The sequence below is a fragment of the Panthera onca genome, chromosome A2 (genome assembly GCF_046562875.1).
Source record: "Panthera onca isolate mPanOnc1 chromosome A2, mPanOnc1 haplotype 2, whole genome shotgun sequence".
Classification (NCBI taxonomy): domain Eukaryota; kingdom Metazoa; phylum Chordata; class Mammalia; order Carnivora; family Felidae; genus Panthera; species Panthera onca.
The window spans coordinates 123,601,636-123,616,657 of NC_138340.1; the positions used below are offsets into that span (position 1 = coordinate 123,601,636).

Here is a 15,022-nt window from a genome sequence, read left to right on the forward strand (position 1 = left end):
GACCCAAAGGGATCTGCCCCCTCCAATGTATCCCAATGTATCTCCTTGTCCCTCGTGGCATTTCTACAACAGAGTATCCTTTCTGTTACTTGAATATTACCAAGGAGTGTACTCCAAAGGCAGCTACGGTCCTGTGGGCAACCACTGCCCTTGGGAGTCAGAAGCCCTGGAGTCAAAGCCATGCTCTGCCTCTTAGACACTCACTAACATACGCAGCTTGGCTTCCTTAACTATGAAACAGACATCACGCCTTGGCTTAACAGGTCTCGGTGAGAAAAAAAAAAAAGAGGTAAACATGCTCTGTAAGTCGTGGTATATAACTTGTGTGTGCTGAGGAGTGTTACCTGAAACTCTCCCATACTCACACTGCATAACTTTGACTTCTTTCCCGAGTGGCATCCAAAGTCCTTTAGTTGGTGCGTGAGCCAGAAATTCCCTGGCATGTTCGTTGCCTGGTACATCTGGTATACAGTCTTCTGGCTTAGTCTCATCTTCCTAAAAAAGGAAACAACATGTACACGACGTGGCAAAAGAGCACTGGAATTCTCTCCTACCTGCTTCAGAACACAGCACTGCTGGCTTTCACATGGGCTGGAAATGCCCACGTCATCCTGTTACCCTCTCCAGTACTAGAAAGACAAATTATACCTGACACAAAAACCAGAAATAAATATACCAGAAGGACTATATCATGAAAACAAAGTAGTTGTTCTTAGAGAAAAGTTACTAGTAAAGCAGAAATCTGCCCTTCATATAGGAATGATCTGTGAGCTCCAAATTCTAACGTAAATTAGATTTAAAGATCAAAAAAAGGTTCCACGACCACAAAATCTTAGTGAAATGAGGCAAGGTATAACAATTAAAGTAGGGGCACCTGGCTGGCTCAGGAGATGGAACATGCAACTCTTGATCTCGGGGTTGAGGCTTGAGCCCCACGTTGAGTGTAGAGATTACTTAAAAACAAAATTTAAGGGGCATCTAGGTGGCTCAGTCACTTAAGCATCCAACTTCAGTTCAGGTCATGATCTCACGGTTTGTGAGTTCGAGCCCTGTTTCAGCTCTCTGCTGTCAGCACAGAGCCTGTCTCGGATCCTCTGTCTCCCCTCTCTCTGCCCTCTGCCGCCTCTCAAAAATAAATAAATGTTAAAAAGAAAAAAATTAAATTAAAAAAATATAAATTTGCCTGGCTGTTTCACTTGCTTAAGCATGTGACTCTTTGTTTTGGCTCAGGTCATGATCTAATGGTTTGTGGGTTCAAGCCCTGCATCGGGCTCCGGGCTGACAGCGTGGAGCCTGCTTAGGATCCTCCCTCTCCTTGTCCCTCCCCTGTTCTTGTGTGTGTGCTCTCTCTCGCTCTCTCTGAAAATAAATAAACTTAACATATGTATATACGCGTATATACATATATATTTCAAGAATTAAAACAGGATTATCTAGAATAAAAATGTTATGTTAAAATAGCTTATTATAACTTGAAGACCATTGTCATGTTTTCTAGTCACACACATGCTATCTATATGTGTGAGTTGCATATTCACCACTGAATATATGCATTTACAATTAAAGAGGGTTTTTTTTTCAGTTTCCATGAATATTTAATCTATAACAGAAGAACATTTTCTAAAACTCTTTTCTTTTAATTTATTTTTTTTTATTTTTTATTTTTTTTTAATTTTTTTTTCAACGTTTTTTATTTATTTTTGGGACAGAGAGAGACAGAGCATGAACGGGGGAGGGGCAGAGAGAGAGGGAGACACAGAATCGGAAACAGGCTCCAGGCTCCGAGCCATCAGCCCAGAGCCTGACGCGGGGCTCGAACTCACGGACCGCGAGATCGTGACCTGGCTGAAGTCGGACGCTTAACCGACTGCGCCACCCAGGCGCCCCTCTTTTCTTTTAATTTAAAAATTTTTAATATATATTTTTTATTTTAGGTAGGCCCCACCCCTAACGTGGAGCTTCAACTCCTGACCCTGAGATCAAGAGTCTCATGCTCTACTGACTGAGCCAGCCAGGTGCCCCTAAAAGTCTTTTCTTTTATTTGAAAGTGAGCATGCATAAGGTTGCTCTGGCCTCTAAAGAGCCCTCTAAGTCTCACTCTCACAGACACTGGACAACATGGCCAGGTGGGCAGGAGGTGGTAGGGGGTCTCCTACACCAGGGGCTGGACTAGAGGAGCTTCCAGTCTCCACACAGACTACTGTTCTCTGAGCTGACGCTCAGGAAAGCAGCAGTGAGTGAGTCAGAGATGGAGCAGAGCAGTGAGAAGATGCAGCCACAGCAGGAGACAGAGAAGGGGACCGATCGCTGAGGAACACGTGGGCCTGCCACCGTTTCTTAGGGAACAGTCACACGGTTGATTACATTGCTACAAAGACACAGGCTGGAGACACAAAGCCCAAAGTGTATGGACTGACTGGCATCTGCAGGGAGAAGCAGGGTTATGAAAAAGATGTTCCAAACCTTATATAACAGTTTTTCATAACAAGTTACTGAGTCTGAGCACTGAGTCAAATATGTCTGAGAGAATAACCAAAGGTACAAACTTCACACTGACCTTGATAAGCCCAGGAGGAGGTTTCTCATAACTAGAAAGGAAAAGAAAAACTGCCGTCAATCATGTTAACAGGAACACAATACGTTTTAATGAGCAAAAAGCAACTAGAGGTCAAAATGAAAAGAATATCTTTAGTAAAACCTTAAAACTGCATTAGATCTAAAGCAGTTATTAAAATATGCCCAGCAGTCAGAGATCTTATATAAGTAAACTGATGCTACACCACATCCTGCAGAGATCTAGAACTAAAATTCACTGAAATGGTAACTAACTTGGTGTCTGAGCACAATGAATTTATTTTCGAAGAAGAGAAAGCAAGAGATTGCAGGCGAAATGTGTGGGAAGACCCAAGAGCTAATCATGCTTCCAGACTGTCACGGTTGTCAGGTTATTTACCTACCATAACTTCCACTTACTCAGCATGGAGGCTCATGTGGGGAAGGCTGAGGAATCTGTTCTAACCTGGACGGAGGCAGTGCAGGGGGGCAGGAACAAAACTGGAGGGAAGGGCCTGTTGCAGGGGATGGAGGCAATGGTGATCTGTCCTAGAGGCTTCCTTTCCCATATCCCTGCAGCTCTCAGTTCAAATCCTGCCCACTCACCCTGCCCGCAGAGTGAGCCATCCATTCCTCAGTTCTGACAGCCCGCTGAGCCCATACTGACCTCACTGGACTCGGGGTGTAGGACCCCTGCATGGTGCCTGGACGACATACTTTACTGAATGCTGCTAGAGCAAGCAGATGTATGATGTGTGGGAATGTACGTTCCCTTGGAGCTCACAGACTCCCAAGGGTCCTAAGGGTACATACGCATCATGTCTGCTCCCAATTCATTTTCACTTCCTATCACTCTGCCAAAGTGCCCCAAAAGGGTTCTGGATTCCAAATCTGGAAAATCAACACCAAATGCTCATGTTCATTTTTAAGTACTGACACACTACTAGCTATAACACACACTGCGTGGGTATTTATTTGGCTTTTAACTGTGAATGTTGATAGGACCAAAAGCAAAAATAAGAATGAAAAAAAGAAACATTATAACCAAATATCCTGGGTCTATTCAACTCCTGCAAAGCACATTTTACTGAAGATATCTGGCCATAGCAGCTAGCTAGTTTAAAACCGTGAAGACTCCAGAAAGTTGTAAATGTGAATGCTTTAACATTGCTGCACCCAGATGGTGAAGCAAGGGTGACTAATTAAATTTTCTATAATGAATATGTATTACTTTTATCAACCGATAAACACTGATAAATCTTAGAAGAGTGAATTAGATACTGATATGGAACAATTTCCATTATAGTTTTAAGTAAAAAAAAAAGGTAGGGGGAGGGCAGAGGGAACAAAACAGTGTATTTGGTAAGCTTCTATTTGTGTGTATGGGAAAAAGGAGACTATATGTGGCCACGTGCAAGCGATGTGCATGCACACACACCAAGTTACCTCTACAAGGATATCTAAGAAATTGGTTACATGCCTGCCTGTAACCAGGGAAAGGAACTAAGGTTCATTAATGGCAGAGACCTGTGTTTCACTGTATTCACACCTACATGTACCAACCTAAAAAATGCTTTTTAACTGTAAACGAAAAGTGGTATCAGTGGTATCTACAGCAATGTTGGTATTAGCCCAGGTTAACGTATCTCTGAGAGAAAAACCAAAGATAAGTTGGGACTAAGAAAGAAAAATGGCGCCAAAAATATGCTATTAGGAGTTCATATCAGCTATAGAGTTATATAGGCTGCATTTCTCTTTTAACAATGCTGTTTCTGTAATTGTTTCAGGAACATAATCCCCACCCTAGCCCTAACCAACTTGATAGTTTCCTCCCACAAAAAGGGAGCAGGTACACAATAGGCAAAACTAAATTTGATATTCAGGTAATATTAAGTGTTCAACATAAAAACTTGCTCCCTGTCGAAGTAACCAATCAATTATTGTCCCAGGCATGTTGCTAGGTACTAGAAGGGAGAACTAAGAGCATAACGATGTAACTAGTTACATCCAAAGAAACACATAAAATGAAAAGTACTCTCATAAGTATCAATAGCTCTTTATAACTGCCCTGATAAAAGGAGATGGTCTATCTTTTTGGAGTATAAGACCCCAAATTCTAGTAGGAGTATTTTTCAGTTCCAAATCAGTTGAATGAGAATCCTGTAGAAGTGAAGCAAGGCAGAGCAGAAACTTCACGGGCTTTGGAGGTAAAAACCTTTGAATTATGATTCATTCTCACTGTGTACTTAGGGCACATTACTTAATCCCCAGAGCCTCAACTTCCACATGGGTGAACATATCACACCATACACTTCACAATGCTGGCTTTTGTCCCTTCTGTTGAAGACAAGTCCATGCTCTCAAGAGCTTCATGAGGCACCTCAAGACTGGAGGGAGCATTAGCATCACAGAGGCCTAGATCTGGACCAGCAGAGGTAGAAGAAAACAACGTGCCAGGTGGTAAATGACAAATGCCAGAAGACTACTCTAGAGCTTTTCTGAGCAGACAGAGGAGGATCTGCCCCATGAAGATTGCATAGTAAACAACTAGGCATGAATAGACTTAGCTTTTTAGGTGTGCTACAGTTATTTTCCAAAGCAAATGCTTAAAATATTTTCAAACACAAAGTGGTGGCATAACCTAGCAAGAACAATGTAAATCTGCACAAACTGGGGAAATGATACAGTTCATCTGCAGTCATTCTTTAGAAATATTGATGCAAAGAGACCAGGGGAGCCTGGGTGGCTCAGTGGTTGAGCGTCTGACTTTGGCTCAGGTCATGATCTCGCAGTCCCTGAGTTTGAGCCCCGCGTCGGGCTCTGTGCTGGCCGCTCAGAGCCTGGAGCCTGTTTCAGATTCTGTGTCTCCCTCTCTCTCTGACCGTTCCCCATTCATGCTCTGTCTCTCTCTGTCTCAAAAATAAATAAACGTTAAAAAAAAAATTTTAAAAAAAAGAGACCAAAGGGAGTTTGGTGGTACAGTCTATGAACCCAATAATCCAGTAACACCTCCTTTGAGCCACAAGAGTTGTACAAAAACAACAGATGGCCAAACGCAAATCCAAATTCCTGAAAAATATGTAATTGTTATTGCCAAGATGAAAAGGAGTGTGATGGAACTACACATTGTGAAATCTATTATTAGCAATGACATTCCCTTAAAAAAGTCAATTTACAACTGTTTTCACAAATTTAAAGGAAGGTAGTTGATGGCTGAAGGGTCCCACTGAAAAGAGCAGGCCAGCCTCCAGCAACGCAATGCATTTTGCGTCAAAGGATTAATTACAAAGGATTTGACTCCTTTGAAGACTTTTCTTTACATGATCATCTTAGTACAGGTAACAGAAGTGCCTGAAAGAAAAACGTGTCATTTATTGAATAACTCAGGGAACAGCAAACTTACGTTTGCCTTCTGGAGCTCATTACAGAGTGACAATCACAGAAAAGCACCGAAAGGCCATAAATGCACCTCCCGCCTGATGTTTCCATCTCCTCTACAACCTGCCCTTCTCCCACAGCCATGGGCACTCTCCTCGAACCCGCCGGAGCTGGCCTTGCACGGGGCCTCTTGAAGTCAGGCCACGTTGACCAGCAGGAACGGGAGACCCCGGTCCTCATTCTTTCTGCTCAGCTGGAACCGGCCTCTTCGTAGCCCCCACCCTTCATGCTGCTCAAAATCCTCAGGACTAAAGAGAACAAGTCTCCACGCTCTTCCACCTGACAGCCACCTTCGGAATCTTCAGGAACAGTCCGTCACCCCATTCTCCGGCCCTCCCCTCCGGGCCGCGCGAACGGTACAGGACGGCTGGTTCTCGTCCCTCCTTCGCAGCAGATGAAGAGAATGCGATTTGACCCGGTCCACCGGGGGCCCTCTGAACTGACACCGTGAAAGGGCACGACCGCAGCGCTCACTGCACTTGGCCGCGCGTTCAGTCCCCAAATCGCGCCCGAGCGCTTACTAAGTGCCGCCGGATCCGCCGCACCCGCCCCGCGGAGCCCCGGCCGCACGCCGACCTCGCGCGGGGAACTAGAGCCCGCGCTTCCCCTGCCGGCCCCGGCCGCTCGGCGCGCGGGGGGAACGGCCCTTCCCTCCCCGCGGAGGCGCCACTGGAAGTCGGGTGGCCGCGCCGCGCGGGGCCGGAACTGGCGGCCGGCTTGGCCGGGGTCCCGCTGCCCGCGCCCGGGTCCCCCGGGGACCCAGCCTCACGCGCCCCCGCGCCACCCCGACCGCACGCCTCGCGGAGGAGCGCGGGCGGCGCGGACTCACAAGGACTCCAGGTGCTTGAGCTGCTGCAGCTGCTGCGCGTCGTGCCGCCGCCGCTTCTGCTCTCGGCGCCGCTGCAGCTCCTGCTCGGCCGACTCCCGCGGCCGCCGCGCGCCTCCGGCTCGCGCGTCGTCACGCCCGGGCCGGGAAGACATCGCGGCCCGCGCGGCTGAGGCGACCCGCGGCGCGCCTGAGGCGGCCGAGGCAGCGAAGACGGCACTTCCTCCGCGCCGCGCCGCGCCCGGGCCGGCCCCGCAGCGCCCCCTCCCGCCGTCCGCCCGGGCAGCGCCCTCCGTCTCCGCCGAGGCCTCCCGGTCCCCGCCTCCCGCCAGGCCCGCCGGCCACCTCCCCGGGCCGCGGCCCCAAGTCGGCGCTCGGAGCTCCGTGAGCCCGCCGCCTGGCCGGCCAGTGCCGGAGTTCCGCGCGCGACCCCTGAAGGCGGCGGCCAGGCGGGCGGAGGAGGCCTGCGGGGCAGCCGGAAAGCCCCGCCCCCGGGACCCTGGGAGCGGGTGCGAGGTGACTTTGTAGTCCCGGGTGGGATTAGACTATGAGCGCTGCTGCTACGTGGTGCTGGGATTCAAACAGCTTTGAAGAAAGCAAGACTCTCCATAGAAATTCTCTAATTTTCCGGAGCATGGTGAAAACATAGCGTACAGTGTATTTAGACGTTTGGGTGCTGAGCGAAAAGCTGTATATACTGAGCGCTTTTTATGTGTTGGTCATTGAGCTAAGCCCTTAAAAACGGGTGATTTAATCTTTAAAAACCAATTGCTGTTATTACCCTTGTAGATAGGAAGGAGCCCAGGGAGTTAAATAACATGCACAGGCAATAAGTCGTGGAGCCAGGATGCAAAGTGTTAAGTGCTTAACTAGGTTGCATTTTGAAAATGTGTCTGATACGTGAAGTTATAATTGTTTTAGCTTTAACATAATGGAAGAAACCACAATGGAAGTAAAAGTAACAGCATAGGGAATATATCCCTCAAATGTGGTGTTCAATATAGTTAATACTGAAAATATATGAAGAGTGCCTTCATATTTATTAGAGAAAATCCAAATAAACAAAGGCTATGAACACAAACACATGTTACACTGATTTGTCCATTTGTCCCATAACTTGGAAATCAGGTTTCCCTTGAGAGGGAAAAACTGGTACATATAACCAGTCCAGCTGTTGATGTAAGCTACCTGGCCCAATAAGTACCCTGTAAATACCTTGCAAGACATCTTCATCTAGTCAAGAATATTGTCTAAGGAAGAGATGTGACTGAGAAACAAAGAAAGTGTAACTTAATCGTGTTACAGAAGGAAGATGGTCTCTAGAACCTAGAAAAGAGAACCAAGGTAAAATAATCAGGTGGTGTTTATCCAGTATTGTCCACTAAAGACACAAATTATATAAACACACATGAGTGTTCTGATCACTGGAGAAATATCCATCATTTGGAATATGGCATGAAATTGACCAAACATGGCCTCATCTCTTTTTTTAGTTGAAGTGTAGTCCACATACGCTATTATATTAGTTTCAGGAGTACAACATATTGACTCAACGTTTATGTACATTAAGAAATGTTTAGGGGCACCTGGGTGGCTCAGTCTGTTGAGCGTCTGACCTTGGCTCAGGTCATGATCTTGCAGTCGGTGAGTTCAAGCCCCTTCTTGGGCTCTGGGCTGACAGCTGGGAGCCTGGAGCCTGCTTCAGATTCTGTGTGTGTCTCTCTCTCCCTCCCCCGCTCATGCTCTGTCTCTCTCTCTCTGTCAAAAATAAATAAACACTAAAAATTTTTTTAAAAATGTGTATCTTGATACTCGTTACCATCTGTCACCATGCAAAGTTATGGCAATATTATTGACAATATTCCGCGTGCTGCACTTTTCATCCCTGTGACTTATAGCTGGAAGTTTGTGCCTTTTAATCCCCTACACCTATCTCACCCATCCCCCGATCACTCCCCTCGAGCAACCGCCAATCTGTTCCCTATTACACTGTTTCTGTTTGTTAGGTTTTTGTGTTCTAGATTCCACATGTTCGAGAAATCATGGTATTGTCTTTTTCTCTCTCACTTATTTCACTTAGCATAATACCTCTAAGTCCATCCATGTTGTCGAAAATGGCAAGATTTCATTCCTTTTTATGGCTGAGTGATTTCACTGTATGTATGTGACACATCTTCTTTATCCATTCATCTATGGATAGAGACAGGTTGTTTCCATATCTTGGTTGTCGTAAATAATGCTGCAAAAGTTGGCCCTATCTTAGGGAAAAACCTTTCAAGACTAGCTAAGCTCCTCTGCTCTGATTCCATTCCCACCCAACAACATCCTGACAGTGTATTATACCAGATCCTAATATGAGGAGAAAGGTGTTTTTGTCAGATTTGAGTACTGGGGTGAGTAGAAAGGTAGTTCTTCTACTGTAGATCAATAACTTGACATTGCAATTTGTAATTTAATATCTTATGACTATAGTTATTGTGGCAAATGGTATTATTCAAGTCACCTACAATAATCTCTCCCATGTCACTTGTTTTCTACAAATGACCTTGATACTCTTCCCATGGAGAGGTGGGGTCTATGCCCCTTCTCTTGAATCTAGACCAACCTTAGTGATTTGATTGTAACCAGTAGAAAGTAGTGGAAGTGATGCCTCATCATTGTAAAGATTAGGTCAGAAAAGATCCGATTGTTTCCACTTGGTTCTCGTTGAATATGTGCCCCTAAAGCCTTAAGAAACGTAAGCTGTTCAACTGCCCTGAAGCCACCATACTGTGCTGAAGCCCAAGTTAACTCATGAGGAGAGATCACATGAAGCGATCTTGAGACTCAATAAACAGAGGAATGCTAGGCCACACCCCAGTGGCCTAACCACCCCGAAACCCTAGTCAGATGAGTCCATGGTACATAGCAGAGTAAATCCAACAAACAAACAAAGCTGAAGCAGAATTGTTCCTCCCCTCCTCAAGAAGCCTTGTTGATGGCCAAGCTACGCTCCTAAATTTAAAAAAAAAAAAAAAAAAAAAAGGAAGAAGAAGGAAGAAGGAAAAGATAAAAATAAAAGACATCAAATGTTCTCCGACCATAACCGGTGATCTTATAGCAATCCAGCAAATAATCTGAATACCTTGGGATATACTTCTATGCAGAAACCAATTGGGTTGGGTTTCTGTCACTTGCAATCGAAGGAATCACGACCGATTCGAATATTTGCTTAACACAATGATTTGATCTCTCCCTGTAAGGTGGTGCTAGGGGAGATGGATACAAGAAGATCCAGGGATTGATAGTGCCACTTTAGCAAGTATCAATCAAGACTCTTTGGAAAATACCAACAGATCAAAATCCAAATCAAACTGTTTTAGGGGGAAAAAAAAATGAAGGAATTTATTGAATCATATATGTCAAATGTCATGGGGTTGAACTTCAGGAATGGCTGCATGTAAGGGCTGAAATACTATCATTAACAGCTTCTCTCTCTTCACGTTTCTTTTGTATTGCTTCAATTTTGTGTTGTTTCTCTCACTGTGGGGGCAAAGATGGCCACTAACTTAGCAGCCCCAGATGAAAGAAACTTTCTCAGTTCCAATAAGACGTCCGTGTATTATACTCATCGGCTTGGTAAGGATTATGTGGCTCTTATGGAAACGGTCACTGTGATCAAGGAGATGTAGTACTCTGGCCAAACCAGTATCATCCACCTTAATTCACAGGGGCAGGATTAACAGACTGGGAAGGAGAGTTCCTCAAAGTGAAATCAAGGTTCTGTTAACAAGGGAGAGAGAGACAGAGAGAGAGAGAGACGGAGTGGAAAGGGATTCTGGACAGGGAAAAATAGCAGATGTACAGTTCGGTAGTCTGACAGCCTCTCCCAATACCACCTCCTAGTCTGCATTCTGGGCATCTCTGTTTGATGATTAACATGTTAGAACTTATAAAGCAGTGAAAATCTTTTGATCCTTCCCTCTATGCGCGTCTGGGTTCTTTGTGTATTTTGACACCAGACAGAATTTTCCTGGTCATTAACCCAGTGTGATATGCAGGGTGTTGCAGTCACTTCACAAAGGCCTGATGGACCCTCATCCACCCAAAACTGGTTCACTGTCAAGACTGATGATGCCACAAATGCATCAAGAAAGTAGGAAGAAATTTGTTATTCACATATTGATACTTTCTGGAAGAGCAGTTCAGACACCTAAGCTAGTCCAAAAATGACTTCAGCAAAAGTAAGGTGACTGGCCCTGGGTTTTATTGTGTTTAGGGGGTGAAACTGGGTGAGTGTTCAACCCCACACACAGCCCAAGACTTTGTGTAATTTGAACTCCCCACCCCCACCCCGGTGCCACTTGGACTTTCCTATCAGCTCACCCACATGTGGGCCAGAAGCAGAAAGTGGAGATGAGGCTTGAAAATTGTCAGTGGTCAGCATCAAAACTGGAGTCAGATGCTTTATTACACAGCACCACCTCTCAGACCCGTTTCCTCGTTGTGATGATAGACTCAATGTAGTAGCATCTCATTCATTAACCAGGGAAACAAACAGGAATTCTTTCCCTATTGCTTATAATGCTAAAACATTATTCTTACCTTTCCCCCATTATTTGTGCCTGTAGAATCTGGAGGGGTGTGCAGGTACAGTTTCTTTCCAGAAAGAGAGTAAAGTGATTATTGCCCAACCATGAATATGTAGGGAATCAGCCTTCACTTTGTACTAAAGCACTTAACCCAGGTGAGAGATGCTTTATTTGTATTCCCTCCCTGCTGTACCCCCTGCCTCAGTTTTTTTGTAACCACTACTCCATCCTAAGATACCATATTCATTCTCAAGGCCAGCCAAAGGCCCTCAGTGTGGGCCCAATTGTGGAGGGGTGGCTGCTGACTCTGTTTTACTGGTTATGTGTTAAGCTTTCCAGACTAGAACGATGTTAAAAAGACTGGACTTTCTCCTGCTTATATCGATCACCTTTCGCAGCATAACTTTGATACCATTATTTTGCTCACAAGGTGTATTATTTTACCTACCTATTTTTTGCCAGAAGAATCTAGATGAGTGTATTGTCATTCAAATAATTCATAGAAAAAGGAATGTAGCGACAGGTTCAGGGTAGTATGAAAAGAACCTGCAGGTTTGGAGATGTTGCTCTATTTACATCAGAGAGGAGGCTCTCCCTGACGTTAGGCACAGCTGCTGCCTTGTCAGATGCCCCTTTGCAGATGCAGCCCTGGGCACACTTGGCACAGCCCGTGGGGCAGCAGGAGCAGGAGCTCTTCCTACAGGATGTGCATTTGCAGGAGCTGGTGCAGGTGTGTGAGCCCCCGGTGGGGCAGGAGGAGTTTGGGTCTATTTTGGGGTCCAATGCAAAGTGGTGAAGGGAGGCACTTGGGCTGGCTGGAGGTGTGGTGGTCCACAAGGTGTATTTCTCTAGTTTTTATCTTACTAGTGACCTTTCTCCACTGGGAAGATGGAGGAAGGTAAAAGGTGAGTAAAAGAGAAAGACCACATTCTGTTATATATTAAAGAAACACTGCTAGCTTAGAGGGTAGGATGCAAATCTGTCTTTTTAAAAATTAAAAACACCAGATTTCAAAGAATTCTCTTGGTGAAGTAGGCAGTAAGCTCCCAGGAATACATGTTCACAGTTCTCTGCGGCACAGTGGAAACATGTGAGAGACCCTGCATTATTTCTAACAATTTTAACTGGTATTCCAGTAACAGTTTAGTAACTAGTCGGATTGCAGGAAGAATGTCAGACAATATGCTTTATTTGAGGCTTGCAAGTAGAGAAGACTGAGGGAAGAAGGGGAGACACCAAATGTAATTGGTAATCTGTGCCAAACCTTGTTCGTTGCCAACCCAATTGTCATTTCCCCTTTTCTTCCTTGCTGGAAGCACTCTGATTTTGTTCAGGAGTCTAAGGTAGCTGTCTACTTCAGGGGAGGCTGGTTAGAGAGTAGAGACCCCTTCCATCCTTTTTGGAGGTGAATCTTGATAAGTCTTAAAGCAAACGTAGTAACCCTATTCCTCTTCCATTGATTGGTTTAGCAATGGACACAAGATTCAATTTTAGCCAATGAGACGTGAGGGGCGGTCTTGTCCGAGGAAAGCTTTATAGAAAGTTCCTTGATCTTAATAAATGATACTTGGAATGATACTAAATGATCCTTCCTCCCTCAGGATGGTTCTCCTTGCAAGTGGTAGCTGGATCTGGGGCAGCCATGAGGGGACAGCAGTGAAACCCCAGGCTGACTGAGGAGAGGAGACCACTCAGCTCTTGAGGATGTTTTAGAGACATTTGATAACCAGTCCTGGAGCTGCTTTCCTATTCTGAGAGACAGTATATTTCTTTTTGGGTTAAGTGATTTTGTGTTGGGTCTTCTATTACTCATAGATAAATATGATTCCTCACATTTACATCGTATTTTGCAGACTTCTGACCCTCATAAACTGCTTCAGTTGATCTTTACAGAAACTCTGTGGAAGTAGGCAAGACATTTTACAGATAAGAAAATTGATTGCTCAGAGAGTAGGGGAATGGGTGGCCCTACAACCAAGGGCATCTGATTTCTAGTCTAGGGCTTTTCATCAGAGCATATGGTAATTCCAGGAGTGTTGTCATTACAACGGGTGGGATAATTTGCTGTAAGCTCTTGGGGAGGGAAGAGAGAGGGCGCTGCCGCAAGCGAGTTTCTCCTGCTTCACATTTGCCTCAGGCCAGCTCAGATGGACTTTCCAGTGATGTTTTTCTTAATGCTGGCCTTTTCTTTATCCCTGCTTAGTGTGTGCCAAGCTAAAGTTAACAGCTTACTTAGCTTAGCCTCCAGGGTTTACTACTCTTGGAAGATCTGATTCATGAGACTTCTTTATTTCGGGCTCAATGAAAAGTGGAATTCTCTCTTTATTGCCTAGCTTGATTTTCCCGATCAACTTCCTGTATAGAGGAGATAGAACAGAACCTAGTTTTCTGACTTTCATCCAGACCAACCCTTTGCCAGATGTCCCTTTTCTTCCTTCTCTTTGCTGTTCCATGCCTCCATTGACCTCAGACTTTTTGGATGTTTCTCTTATTCTGTCCTTTTCTTTATTTAAATATTTATTTATTTATTTATTTATTTATTTAGAGAGCAGGGGAGGGGCAGAGAGAGAAGGAGAGAGAGAATTCCAAATAGGCTCCACACTGTCAGCACGGAACCCAGAACAGGGCTCGAACCTACCAACCGTGAGACCATGACCTGAACTGAAACCAAGAGCCTGATGCTTAACTAAGCCACAACAGGCACCCCATTGTTGACTCTTCTTGAGTATATATTCAGTTTTGAGACATGGGAAGTCCTCACAAAGTCACCCTCAGAAATTCAATGGAAATATATATTTTTTAAGTTTCAGCTTGGGGGCACCTGGCTGGCTCAGTCAGGTAAGCGTGCAACTCTTGATCTTGGAGTTGTGATTTCAAGCCCCAAGTTGGTGGTAGAGATTACTTAAATAAACAGTTTAAAACAAAGTTTCGGCTTGATTTTAATTAGTTCTTAGGATAATGCTATCACTAAAGCCAAGAGGTAAATTTTCTCTTTGGTAGATTGCTATAGAAATCCAATGCAAAGAATATACGTTGGGATTTAGCAATGTTAAAAAGCGCACATACTGTTTGATTAGATAATTAACTTTTTATAAAGTTTTTTTCTTAAATTTTATTTATTTTGAGACAGAGACAGCATGAGCAAGTAAGGGACAGAGAGGAGAGACAGAGAATCCCAAGCAGGCCTGGCACTGTTAGTGCAGACAGAACCCGATGTGGGGCTCAAACTCACTACTGGTGAGATTACCACCTGAGCCGAAACCGAGAGTTGGAAGCTCAACCAAGCCACCCAGGCACCCCTAGATAATTAACAATTTTAAAGGAATGACAAGAAATCAAACCGCCAGGAAGCCCTAAAAGGCATAATGGAAGGGGCAGTCACCACTTAGCCTACCTCTTCCTACATCTGTCTTCTATTCTGTCCTGGAGTGTTTGCTCTCTCACACTATCGTAGGATTTTAGAATTGGTGGAAGTCTTAGAAATCAACCACTTCATTTTACAGAAGAAGAAACTGAGGCCCAGACAGGTGACATGTGTCACCCACAGTCACAGGAAGGGGGTGGAAGATTCCTGTTTGTTTCTGTGTAAACTGGGTTATTTTGATAAACGTGTAATGCAGTCATTAAAAACCAA

The 15,022-nt window shown here is 44.8% G+C and overlaps 1 protein-coding gene across 4 annotated transcripts in view; it reads right to left on the reverse strand.

Annotated features, from left to right (window-relative positions):
* Window positions 1–7,045, reverse strand: part of LOC144614862 (retinitis pigmentosa 9 protein-like) — a 42,268-nt gene extending 35,223 nt beyond the window's left edge. For all 4 annotated transcript variants that reach the window (XR_013553096.2, XR_014137309.1, XR_014137310.1 and 1 more), the window contains exons 1-3: window positions 6,821–7,045; window positions 2,558–2,588; window positions 366–495 (exon numbers count right to left, since the gene is read on the reverse strand). Coding sequence is in view for 1 of the 4 variants with exons in the window: in XM_078440757.2 (XP_078296883.2) it covers window positions 366–495; window positions 2,558–2,588; window positions 6,821–6,972 (313 nt within the window). In the remaining 3 variants the exon portion in view is untranslated. The remainder of the gene's footprint in view (window positions 1–365; window positions 496–2,557; window positions 2,589–6,820) is intronic.
* Window positions 7,046–15,022: the final 7,977 nt, after the last annotated feature.